This window comes from Nuphar pumila, chromosome 11 (assembly GCF_984573655.1).
Source record: "Nuphar pumila chromosome 11, dmNupPumi1.hap1.1, whole genome shotgun sequence".
Lineage (NCBI taxonomy): Eukaryota > Viridiplantae > Streptophyta > Magnoliopsida > Nymphaeales > Nymphaeaceae > Nuphar > Nuphar pumila.
Genome location: NC_143259.1, coordinates 116,459,601 through 116,472,836, shown reverse-complemented (window position 1 = coordinate 116,472,836; position 13,236 = coordinate 116,459,601). Strand labels below are relative to the sequence as shown.

Below are 13,236 nucleotides of genomic sequence, written 5' to 3'. Positions count from 1 at the left end.
GCCTAGTAGCTGATGTTGATCAGTTAACTACAACTTAGAGAAATTTTACTCGCTACATGATTGCCCATGAACTCTTCTTGGTCAGGCCAAACCCATAAATTTGCCATCCCTCATCAGGTGTGGTTGTTGGATATGTGTCAAGTCACAATCTCACTTCTGGTCAGCGAGTGAAGAACGGAGCTGATTCAGGGTTCCACATTTATCGCAGATTTAAGTTTCATATAAGAGAGGGTATTGAAATGAGCTGTTGTGGAGAGCCCTCATAAGTTTCACATTTATGTCCTAAAAAAAAGGACACATTTATGAGGTTTCCAGTAAACAGAGATGATCTTTTCTATCCATTCAAACGATCCATAAGTTTTTATTCTATCAATTTATATGTAGAGAGAGAGAAAAAGGTTATCAGAATTACTGTGTTTTTTAACGACCCCTGACCGAAGTAAGAAACCCTCGGGTGGAGCCCAACGACCACCCTGCCTTATGTGTGTGGCCCAGCTCCGAAACCGACATACTCGTGCACCAGCGGGGTTTGATCTGGATCATTCTGTCACAGTACACTCGAGTATGCCCCTACATACTACCGCCTTTTATGACTGTTTTAACTTGAAATGGTGGAAACTTCAATGAGAAGAGTCCATCCACCCTACATGCCTACACTGTCATATCCTTGAGAGAGAGAGAGAGAGAGAGAGAGAGAGAGAGAGAGAGAGAGAGAGAGAGAGTTCTGTCAGTGTAAACTCGAGTGTGTCCCTACATACTGCAGCCTTGAGGACGGTTCGAAATGGTAGAAACTTCAATGATAAGAGTCCCCAATGTTGTAAGAATCGTCTCTGACCCTGAATTGATTCGGGAAATCAGACAATTCTGAATTTCAATTCAAGGTTGAATCGTTTTGAATTGGCTAACTTTAGCCACAGAAAAACACGTATCAGAAAATTTAAAATAATATCAAAATATTAAAAATTATTTTAAAACATGTTTAATATTTATTTGAAAATTAGCCGGTTCAGGGCAGTTTCTTATTGATTTTCTTTTTGCTTAAACGGTACAAATTGGCCAATTCAGGTCCATCAGCAGCTATACAACATTGCTCCATTCATCCTGCATGCCTACATTGTCATATCAGAGAGAGAGAGAGAGAGAGAGAGAGAGAGAGAGAGAGAGAGATCAATGAATTGTCATACTATCCATTTGAGGGTTACACATCAATGAATTGTCAAAATCAACTTTGTGCAAACGCATAAAATCATGGGTATGACTTGATTGACTCAACACTTCGATTCCCACTTGAATTGCTGTAGCATCCGTTAAAGGACCAAGAAATCCAGAAAGAAGGAACACAGCTCAAATGCCCAAAACAATCAGAGGAGCCTTCACTGATTAAAACATGTATGGAGAATCAAAAGCTAAAAGGAGAAAAGAAAAACTGCACTCAACATGCATCAGTGCCTCAAAGAGCTTTTCCTGACCAGGCTTTGGAACCGAACCCAATGGAATCAAAGCATCATTTGCTTTAATTGGCTCTGAAGCCAAAGAAAAGCTTTTGGCCCACAAGCAAGAACTCAACTAAGGGATAATAGGAGAGTGTAATGAGAACCTAAATTGTCAATTAATGGACCCCACCTGACTGACTTTTGCGATGTTAAATGCATAGTCTAGCATCTCGAGTGGGCCCCTTGCTTTCTCTCAGCAATGATGAGTGACACCGCAGATGGATTATTCTTGTCATGAACATCAACCATCACTATTTCTCTTGCAAAATCTACTGTCCAATTTCTGTCTACACTGTGCAGAATAGATTACTGAAGTAATTACCTATCCAAACAGATTTAAGAAAAATATTGGCTACCCCAGTTGAAACTCATAGAAAGGGATTATTTTGATCAAAATCTGACCCAACGTGGTCAAAACAGTAAGAATCAATATATGATTTTATGAGGGTTGAAAGTGCAGTACATTGTAGGCTATTGATTTTTCCACTCCTGAAAGATTCGACATATACAAAATTCATTATCCAAGAGTCGCTTTCTACTAAACCAAACATGTAGATCACATCTGGAGGATCAGATATGACAAAAAAAAGAAAGAAAGAGTTGTTCACCAGAGGGTTTGAAACTCACGAAGGAAGCAAACAGTATCCCGTTAATTTATACATCCATGGTAGTCACAGCATCCGTTACAAGACTCAAGATATTGAAACCACAAGAACCAGAACGAAGTGGCAACAATGCCATGAAAATGAGCACGGATCAGGTCAGGGGCAGCCCTGCCGATAAACTGTCAGAGGTCCCTCTGATGCTGTTCACCCATGGCGCTCAAGAGCATCAAAGATCTTATGTTTCAGATGCATCCCACAAAAAAAATCAGTGCCATGGACGCTTGCGATGATCAGCTTCCATCATCCAAATAACTGATGGCTGAGACCATAGCAAATACCATGGTTGTTTGACACTATTTTGTCGCCATGGATGAATGGCATCAAAGGGAACCCTGATATCAACTGATACACACACTAGCTGTCTGCAGTGTGTGTGTGTGTGTGTTTTCACATCAACTGCACTAGATTTCACCAACATGATCATCCTTTAGAGCAATTTCACAATAAACTCTTAATCAGGATCCACTGATATCAGCTGATAAATGCATACGAGGAGAAGCAAATCCATGACTAACAAAATAAAAGATGCCAGAGACAGCAACGCTAATCCTTTTAACACTTTTCATACACAAGCATAATATACTGGAATAGGTATAGAGAAATACACATAAGATAGTTTTCCTGATTGTCAGAGAATAAAATGTTTATATATGATCCAGTCACATATTACTATTACTGTATATACTCTGTACAAAAACAAACACCAGCTGAAAGCTAGTGCCACATTTAAAGAATGCACCCCCATATTTCTGCATCTGTATTGTCAGCAAATTATATAAGCAGAATTGCTTCCTAGGATCCCCTCTTCAGAAGAACCATCAAGATTACTACGACAGCAAGCATGAAGGATGATCTAACTGCCGCTCCAACAAAATCATTGTTGGCACCTTTCGAGCTTTCCTTGGGCCCTACTCCTACGAAACTGAGGGCAATTTCAGACACCTTACCAATAAAGTCAGACATTTTAAGCTTCATATCAGTCATGAAGCTCCAAAATCCGCCTTCTGACCCATCAGAGGTTGCAGTGTCTGCTCCAAAATTCTCACTTACTGCTACATTTTCAGTAGCATCCTTGGTAAGATGACCTGGATAGAAAAGGGAGAGAGAAAGCAAAAAGGCAACAGTAAGCAGATATGGAACAGATAACAAGGAAAATCTGGTTCCAGTAAGTAACTAACTTGTATGGTTTGACCGGCAGAACTCCAAAACCGTTGGATTTGTCAGAACTGATTCCCAGATATGCTGGTCTGAGGCCAGTGAAACAACCATGTTCTGCATGCAAAAGACAAGGAAACATACAGGGAACTGCCCCAAGAAATATTTGCCTTTCAAAATATTACTAAAAACAAAAGGGAGAAGAAATTCAACTAAAAACACACCTAATGTTTGGACACAATCAACAAGACAAAACACGGCACGATTTGTGGCGGTCAGTTGCTTGATTCACTTGTTAAGTTCCCAAATATAGACCTGATGCTATGTCACTCAGACGCTTTGTGGGTATCTGCCTTGTGTCAACATGACAACAGACATCACATTAAACACACCATGACACTTACAGCAGTGACCTTGTACACTAAAGGCATGTTTGATGGCTCGTCCCGTGAATGCACGGGACGAAAAAGACCTTCAGAAAAAGTTTTTTAACAAACATTGGATGCGGCCACCTCCCCCCCCCCCCCCTGTTACAAAATGAACAGGAACGGAGGGGACAAAAAAAAATGTGCATCGACAGGCGTGCCAAAATGAACAGGAACAGTACTCTCTCTCCTCAAGAGAGCTCAAACTCGAAAAAGACTGAGAATCGATGGGCATCCCTCTTTTGTTTGCAATCACACTCAGTGGGAGGATGGTCAATGTGCTCTTTGTCACCGGCGAGGAGGATTCCAGTGACTCAGCGGTTGGATGCATACAGGAGGCAATCAGGGCGGTCGTGGAGTGCGCCGGTGGAGAGAGTTTTGCAGAAAAACGGTGGAGGATGGATAGGAGGAGTTGAAGATGTGGGGTTGCTGGTTCTCTCTTGTCATTGTTTTGAAGACAAATGTGTAGATTTGGGTGTTTCATTCATTTTGTGGGGGTAATGATCAGGACATCAGTGGTTTTGGGGATGTTATCATGAAATCTTAATATTGGGAATGGGTTTGCATGCCAAATCGAGACACTCATTGTATTTTCTGCATTTTTCCTGTTATTCTCAGTGTATTTTTTCTGAATGAGAGCATTTTCTGCAATTTAATCAAGTTTAATCTAGACACTCAATGTATTTTTCTGAATTTCAAGGAAACTTGTTCAATGGGGATGAATAAATGATTAAGCACAACAGAAAATTTTTATTTTTATCTTTTCAAAATTTTAACTCTTTGACAATGTAGGAATTGCATAAAAAAGCATAATCCCTCTTTTTGGTTGGCTCCTTCATGTTATTATTTATAATAGAAGGTTAACACTGGGATGCTTAGAAGTTGTTAAGAACAGTTAATAAGTATATATATATATATATATATATATATATATATATATATAGTTTTTCTGTTTATATATGTTTTATAACCTATAGACTCTATATTTCTGTTTATATGTATTGTATATAAAGATATTTTTGGTTTATATATACTCTTTATATATATTTCTGTTAATATACACTGAAGTTTTATATTTATATATTGTACATGTATTTTTGTTTATGTATATTGTGTGTGTATTCTGTAAAAGCATGTTTCCAAATTTTGTTAATATATGCTGAAATTTTTTGTTAACATGTTCTGAATTATATATACATGCATACATATATAAATAATCATGTTTCCATGAATTTTTCTGTTAATGCTGTTGAATCTCAATGCTTGCCTCCTTTGTGTAGATCCAGTGTTTATCTTTGCCAGCATTTGCCCAGTTAGAGTTATTGATGCTTTTGTTGTATCATAGGGTTGTGGGTATCATAGATCCAGTGTTTTTTTTAAACAGCGCTGATTATAAACCATATGCAAATGCAGGTTTCCTGGTGGTGCAGCTACCATTTGTTAGCTAGTCAGAAAATTTTTCCATAAACAAACAAACAAGCAAATTCCTTACAAGAAGGTTCATGTGCTGCACAGAATTCCAACCTGCAATCATCCTCTTTGAAAAGTGTAAGGTGACAGAATGAAACAGAGACTTCTACAGCAGGACTTGGTTATTCATTTTTTTTTTCTAGTGTTTCATTGTGGTGTCATAGTGAAAAAGCAGGTAGGAAACCAACAAAAATTGTAATGGAATGCTTTTTTTTTTTATCCTGCTGGTATATTAGCATTGACCTTCTTTGAAATTTATTTGTTCTCAAATACAACAACTACGCCTTCATCCCAAAACAATTGGGGTCGGTGATGTGAACCAAAAAAGAAAATCATTCTGGGTCTTCCACATGAATCCTTCTCCTCCAATCATTTCTATCCAATGTCATGTCCTCGGTGAGGTTCAAAGCATTCATATCATTTCCTATCATCTCCATCCATGTCTTCTTAGGCCTACCCCGACCTCTTTTAAATTATATTTTCTCATTTCTCCATCCTTCTAACCGGAGCATCATTAGGCCTTCGCCGAATATGTCCAAACCACCGTAAACGATTCTCTCTCATCTTATTTTCAATGGGTGCAACGCCTACCTTCTTACTTATCTCCTCGTTCCGAATCTTATCTTTTATTGTATTTCCAAACATCCATCTAAGCATACGCATCTCAGCTACACTCATTTTTTGAATATGATGTCTCTTGGCAGCCCAACATTTCGTACCATATAATAAAGTGGGCCTAATAGTTGTCCTATAAAACTTTCCCTTCAACCGCAATGGCATTCTACGATCGCACAACACTCCAGTTGCACTTTTCCATTTCATTCACCTAACCTTTATCCTATGATTTACATCTCCATCATTTTCTCCATACTTTTGAATGATAGATCCCAAATATTTGAAACAATCATCCACCGGTATTTCTTGCTCACCAAGCTTCACTACACTCCCATCACTACTTCGTTGCTTAATAAACCGACATTCCATATATTTTGTCTTACTCTTACTCAACTTAAAACCTCATGCTTCCAATGTCTGTCTCCATAATTCTAACTTAGCATTAACCCCAGCTCTAGATTCATCAATCAAAACAATATCATCAGCAAACAACATACACCATGGCACATTTCTTGAATTGATCTCGTAAGCTCATCCATCACTATCGCAAATAGGAAAGGGCTTAAAGCAGATCCTTGATGTAACCCAAGATCCTTGATGTAACCCAACCGTTATAGGAAAATTGGATGTCATCCCTCCACAAGTGCGGACATTGGTTACTACTCCTTCATACATATCTTTAATTATACTAATGTACTTGAGAGAAACACCTTTCTTCATCATCGTCCACTAGAAAACGTCCCTAGGTACTCTATCGTATGCCTTGTCCAAATCAATAAAAACCATATACAAATCTTTGTTCCTCTCTCTATTTCTCTCAATAAGTGTCTAAGAAGATATATAGCTTCCATAGTTGATCTTCCAGGCATAAAACCAAATTGATTCTCCGATATCATGACAACCTTCCTCAACCTAGACTCAATCACCCTCTCCCAAAGTTTCATAGTATGACTTATGAGTTTTATACCACGATAGTTTGTGCAATCTTGTATATCACCCTTATTCTTATATAGAGGCACCAAAGTACTCTTCCTCCACTCATTAGGCATCTTATTTGTCCGCCAAATCTTGTTAAAAAGATTTCTCAACCATTCTAAACCTTTTTCTCCCAAGCATTTCCAAGCCTCGATAGGTATACTATCTGGGCCAACTGCCCTTCTTGATTTCATTTTCTTCAAAGCCTCTGCAATTTCTTTCTTTTGAATCTTGCGCATGAAGTCACGATTCATCTCATGAAAAGGAATTGAGAAGTCTCCAAGAACCTGAGCATGACTTCCATTAAATAGCTTATCAAAATAATCTTTCCATCTCTCCTTAATCTCCTCATCTTTGACTAAAACCCTTTGCGTTTCATATTTGATACATCTAACCATACCCAGATCCCTCAATCTCCTATCTCTCATCTTTGCAAGCTTATAAATATCCTTCTCGCCCTCTTTGGTATCCAACTTGTCATAAACCTCCTTATATACCTTATCCCTTGTGTTTCAAACTACTTTTTTAGCTTCCTTCTTTGCTATCATATACTTCTCCAAATTCTCATTATCACGACTCTTAGATTTATTTGTTCTCAAATAAGTTACATATATCTTCATTTGCAGATTGGCTGGCACTTGTAAATTATATTGTTTGCATCAATAACACAAGAAACTTTATTGATATATATTTATCAATCTGATTGATAGGAAAGAGATTCTACTCTTGCAATGTTCATGAACTTTGCAAATTCTACATGAAGGTCATGTTAAGTACAATGTAATACGGAGATTTTGCAGAGTATATGCTTCATATCCTTTGAACTGTTATTCGAATGTGGCTTGGGTAAAAATATACACACTCGAGGCAAAATCCAATTAGAGATCCATATTCGGGGCAAAAATCCAATCTGAGATTCATATTCTGAGCAAAAATCCAATTTAAGATCCATATTCAAGGCAAAAATACATATTCAGGGCAAATATCCAATTCAAGATCCATATTAGAGGCAAAAATTCATATTTGGGCCAAAAATCTAATTCGAGATCCATATTCAGAGCAAATATCCAATTTGAGGTCCTTATTTGGAGCAAAATCCATATTCAGGGCAAGAATGTCATTCAAGGTCCATATTCGGGAAAAAAATCCATATTTGGGGCAAAAATTCAATTCCAAATCCTTATTCATGCCAAAAATCATGATTTTAGATATAATTTCATAATTGAATCCATATCCAGGCAAAAAACCATAACAAATTTGTTAAAACATGTAAAATGGTGGACGGATCGGGGCATACGATCCAAAATGAAGTAATTCAACCTATTATCCATGACTGTGCAAGTTGTCCGCACATCATCATCAAGCAACAGACATTTAAAACATAGCATTTAAGCATGGTCCAAACAAATGTTGGACTTGGAATAGTTGTTACGGAACGAACAAAACCAATGTTCTGTTCCGTTCTTTTTGTTCATTTCGTCCAACCCTGGACAAATCATCAAACATACCCTAATCCCTCACCAAGTGCAGCCATTTTCTTCTGTAAATTTTCCACTTTTGACTGTACAACGAGAGACCAAGCTATAATTTGGAAGGGATCTAGCGGTCACTCTACATTTAGCTGCTATAACCCATGTTGGACTCCCTGCCTAAAATGAAAATGAAGACCTTTCAGTAAAAACTGAAGCCTGAAGTAGGCCACCTAGATCTACCAAGTTACTAAAGCAAAATGCATTCTAAGGTCATGACAATTTCACCCTCTAATGCTAAGGAGCTCAATAACCACTGAATTCATGCAGAGTTTGGGATGAATAAAGCCCCTCCATTGGAAGAAACTAAAACTGGCCATAAGCAAGAAATACATTCCTTTCAAACATCGGCCCTGGGTCCTGGATCTCCAACATACACCATGAATCCTTAATGTAGGGTCATCATAGATCCAGATTTTTTTGCTCGTCAACCAGAAACATTTGCCACACACAGCCCTAAAACATTTGCAAATCATGTTCCTACACCAATCATCATGGTTCCTTAAATATGGTCACCATTCACCAACATAGAAACCCACTCGGAATATCCTGAAGTTCCTTTTTTTTAAGGGAAAGAGAAAAAGATTTACTGGAGGAGAGATACGAAAGAAAAGATGGTTAAAAGAACAACAAGACATTGCCCCCAAGAGCAATACAATCAGATATTTATGATCCCAATAAACTTAACCCTAATAATCTAAGTTCAGCCATCACTATCATTCCAAAATCATTAATAATTATGTACTTAAGGGGAACATATGAGCATCAAAAGCTATCAATAAAGAATCTCTGTTGCAAGCTATGTCACATAGGTGCGGGTGTAGGGTGCGGGAGGGTGTGTATATATATATATATATATATATATATATATATATATATATATATATATATATATAAAATTTTTAACAGATATACACTCGTATCACCACCTTTCGTATTTTTTTATTTTGGATCCAAAATGGACAGTTATGACCCTCGGCTTGACCACACTGGGCGCCGCACCCGAGTCGAGTCACGTCGACGGGGGTGCGGCACCCTGTTGGCCGAATCCCTGTGACATAGGTTGCAAGAAATTCATGCCTACTCTTTTCAAAATGTATGAATGAACTCTTTGAACCTAAGACATGGTTGGTAAATTTTTATCCAGATAAATAGGACAGAATCCAGTAATTTTCAACAGTGCCAGGAAGACTAATTCATTTTTCAGCAACATGAACCAAGCAAACAAAACTTGCAGAGTCAGTCACAGATTTCCTAAGAAAGAAAGAGAACCTAATGCAGTTTAACAAAGTCAATTCCCGAAAATAATTTAGATCTCAGGCAATTGCAACTCTTAGGAGGAACGAATAAATGTTCTATAATCCAGGGTATCATAAAGAAGTTGTAACAACAATAATGAACAAAACAACAAAAAAAAAAGATGGCATGCCAGAAGTAGTCACCTGAACATCAACTCTCTCATTAAGCAATGAAAATGCTTGCAACACATTATTATGCATTGAGGGAGAGATGATGGAACCATCACTTGCCACACAAACTTTGGTCTCTGCTTCATGAAATGCAGCATTACCAGCAGCAGTAGGAGAGGAGAAATACATCCTGATAGTTTTGTAGAGTTATGAAAGAAAAGGAAAAGAAAAGGAAGCATGTGAGCAAAAACACTGCAAAAAGGTCATATAGAATGCATTCCAGAGGCTATCAACAAGTAACTGAATTGTCAGATGGATGATTCCATAAGGAGTTGATTAAAACTGTGTGTGCATAGGCAAGATTTAGTTGCAATCCAAGTCAAATGAAATACGAAGTTTTCTTAGATTCAAGAACCCCAAAGATCTGTTTCTTGACATAATATGCCTGGTGTTGACACATACATGAATCACCAACACTAAAGCTCTGTTTGGAAGGTGACCATTGGAGGTCACTGGAGTGGTAAGTGTGGAATCCCTACTTCCAAAACTGTTTGGAAGCTAGGAAAAATGGGAAAAGTAGAAACTTCCATGACCTTTGCCAGTTCCAATTCCTCATTTCAGCTACCACCAGGGTGAGGTGGTAATTACCTTAGTTGTTATAGGCGCTAGGCGGAGCCTAGGTGGTGAGCCCCTAAAAAGGCCTAGGCGGGGCCTAGGCGGTACCCCAAATAAAAAAAATTAAAAAAACATAATAAGAAACATGTATACAACATAAATCAATCAACAATAAGCAATAGACAAATAATATGTTGTTGAACACTTTAAAACAATTATATTACATAACCTTAACTTGCTCAAACAAATTAAGAATAAATCAACAATTGAATAAACAAACAATACAACTAAAAAATATGAAGAACAATGCACAAAAAATAAAATCATGTATACAAAAAAATTAACAACAATAGACATAATATAAGCAATAGACAAATAATGTCTTATTCTTTTTCTTCTCAACAATAGACATAATACAAGCAATAGACAAATAATGTCTTTTTCTTCTTCTTCTCAACAACAGACATAATACAAGCAATGGACAAATAACATGTCTTCTCCACCTCCTCCTCCTTCTTCTTCTTCATCTTTTTATCTTCAAAGAAGAAAACAAATGATGTCTTAAAAAAAATCTTCAAAAAAAAAGCCTAGGCTGTATTATAGGGCCCCACCGCCCAAACCTGGTCGCCCATGCAGTGGGGCTGCACCTAGGTTGCCTAGGCGGTGCCTAGGCTCCACCTTTGACAACTAAGGTAATTACCAAATGCTACACCAGGGACACTGTAACCTTCTCAGTTCATTTGTGAGGGTAAAAACTGCATCTCAAACATCATGACCATGGAGATGGAGAAATCCTTAATGGATTTTACAGAGTGCCCCAAAACGTCTCTAAGGATTTGCTAAATCCATGACCATTATGGAATCCACTTTTTCATCCTCAAAAGGCAGTTTCCAAACAGAGCGGGAATTGGAATTTGAAAGCAGTGTGGGTATCAGACCTAGGAAGTGGATACTGCAAACTTTTAGAAGATTGGAATAGCAGGAAGCGAGCAGGAAGTAGTATGTAGAATCATTTACAAAGCAATATGTGAAATCAGTGAACATAAGAATAAGGATTCTTAAGGGAATCAGGATTCCTCAACATAAGAATCAAAATTTCTGAGGCTTATGTCATGGGAATCACAATTCTCATATTTAAGAACCGGAATCCCTATGTAAAGGTTACAACAAAATGGGGGATTTGAAGAAGATATCACTAATAAGATCAATGACTGTTGGATTAAGTGGAGATAGGCTAGTGGTGTGTTATGTGATAAAAGATTACCTCTGCGACTAAAGGAACATTTCTATAAGACTACTATAAAACCAACACTATTATATGGAGCTGAATATTGGGCAACTAAAAAACGACAATAAGCAAGAAAGGATAAAATTAGAAATGAATATGTTAGAATGTGCCTAGGAGTCTGACCAATAAAGGATAACATAAGTGAATGTCGTTTAAGATGGTTTGGACATGTTTCAAGAAGACCTCTTCCGGCACATGGTACAAGTAGAAGAAGTTAGGAAAAGAGAAAGACCGATGAAGACTTAGAAGAAGACAATTAAAGGTGACATGAAAGATTGTAAAGTGATTGAAGTTTTAGCTCTAGATGGACAAAAATGGAGAAACATTACTTTTAAAGCCGACCCCATGTAGTTGGGATAAGGCTTGATGAAGATGATGGTGAATCCCTATGCAAAGGAATACCGATTCCAAATTGCTTATGCTTCCCTCTTCATAGACATCCTGATACCAGCTGGTTCTCAGCACTTCCCGTTAGTATGCCCAAAACTAACCCGAACCAATTCAAGAACAAATGAAAGGAAGAAAAAAATGATAGTTTTTCCATGATATCGATAGCTAGACAAATAGACTAAAGGCAGGACCATCCAATTTGCATCTTCTAATTAATTGCAAGGCTTCGTGGAATCCTAAACCCCAAAAAAAAAATTACAGAAGAAAACGACAAACAAAAAGCAAAACAAAAGTTCACCAAATTCGAACAAGCAATGGAAATTTTAATACATCCTCAACCATAATCCTATCCCTAACGCTAGACCAATCTTATTACTAAAGAAAAACCAGACAAATGGGATTTTTCAAAAATCTTAATATCTAGACAAAGAAAATGCAATTATACCGAAATTCAAAACTAGCATATCCAGATATTCCAATAAATCACAATGAAACGAAAATTATCGGGAGAATAATGTATAAGAACCAAAACTTAATAAAAAAATGGAATTGAACGATCAATCAAGATAAAAAAACCATAGAACAAAAGGCGGTTACTTCTCCAACGTCTGCTTGAGATCGTCTGTGGCCTCTACGGCCTCCTCCCTCGTCGGCGGCGGCCCAAAGACGAGCCTCGGTGGCGGGATCACCGGCTCGAACGGATCGCCCTCGCCGCCGGCGAACTCCCACTCGTCGATCTTCCATGCCGATATCCGAGCAACAGAGGCGTCCGCCTTGACCTGAGAGGAGACGATGACCTTCCCCCTATCTCCGCCGTCCCCCACGGAGGCGACCGACGTCGAGGCCGCGCGGGCCGGTTTCCGAACGGCCGCTGCCTGTTCCGCCAGCGGGATCACCGACGACCCCCGCACCGCTCCGAAGCCGACCACCCTTCCGATCGTCCTCATCGTCCCTCCTCCCATCGTTCCGGTCGCTTCGTGCGCCGGAAAACTCTCCTCCCCTCTCTCTCTCTCTCTCTATATATATACATGAAGCGTTTCTTAACAGGGAAGAAAAAGAAAGCATGAACACGTGGCATATTGTCTGACGTGGATTTTGCATAATCGCTTTTATGATCCGACGGGTAGCGGTTGGCATCATATGCTCCGTACGATCTCATGAGCCCTAGATCTGCTCACGAAACCTTTTGTTTTGTTTTTTTTATTTC

The 13,236-nt window shown here is 38.4% G+C and overlaps 1 protein-coding gene across 1 annotated transcript; it reads right to left on the bottom strand.

The window, feature by feature from the left end:
- Positions 1–2,691: 2,691 nt before the first annotated feature.
- LOC149823012 (uncharacterized) lies at positions 2,692–13,032 on the bottom strand. The gene is made up of 4 exons (XM_089980487.1): positions 12,627–13,032; positions 9,770–9,926; positions 3,337–3,430; positions 2,692–3,243 (listed from the first exon to the last, which is right to left on the bottom strand). The coding sequence occupies exons 1-4, from the start codon at positions 12,989–12,991 to the stop codon at positions 2,951–2,953; spliced, it is 909 nt and encodes a 302-aa protein (XP_089836613.1). The 5' UTR covers positions 12,992–13,032; the 3' UTR covers positions 2,692–2,950.
- Between the last annotated feature and the right edge of the window lie 204 nt (positions 13,033–13,236).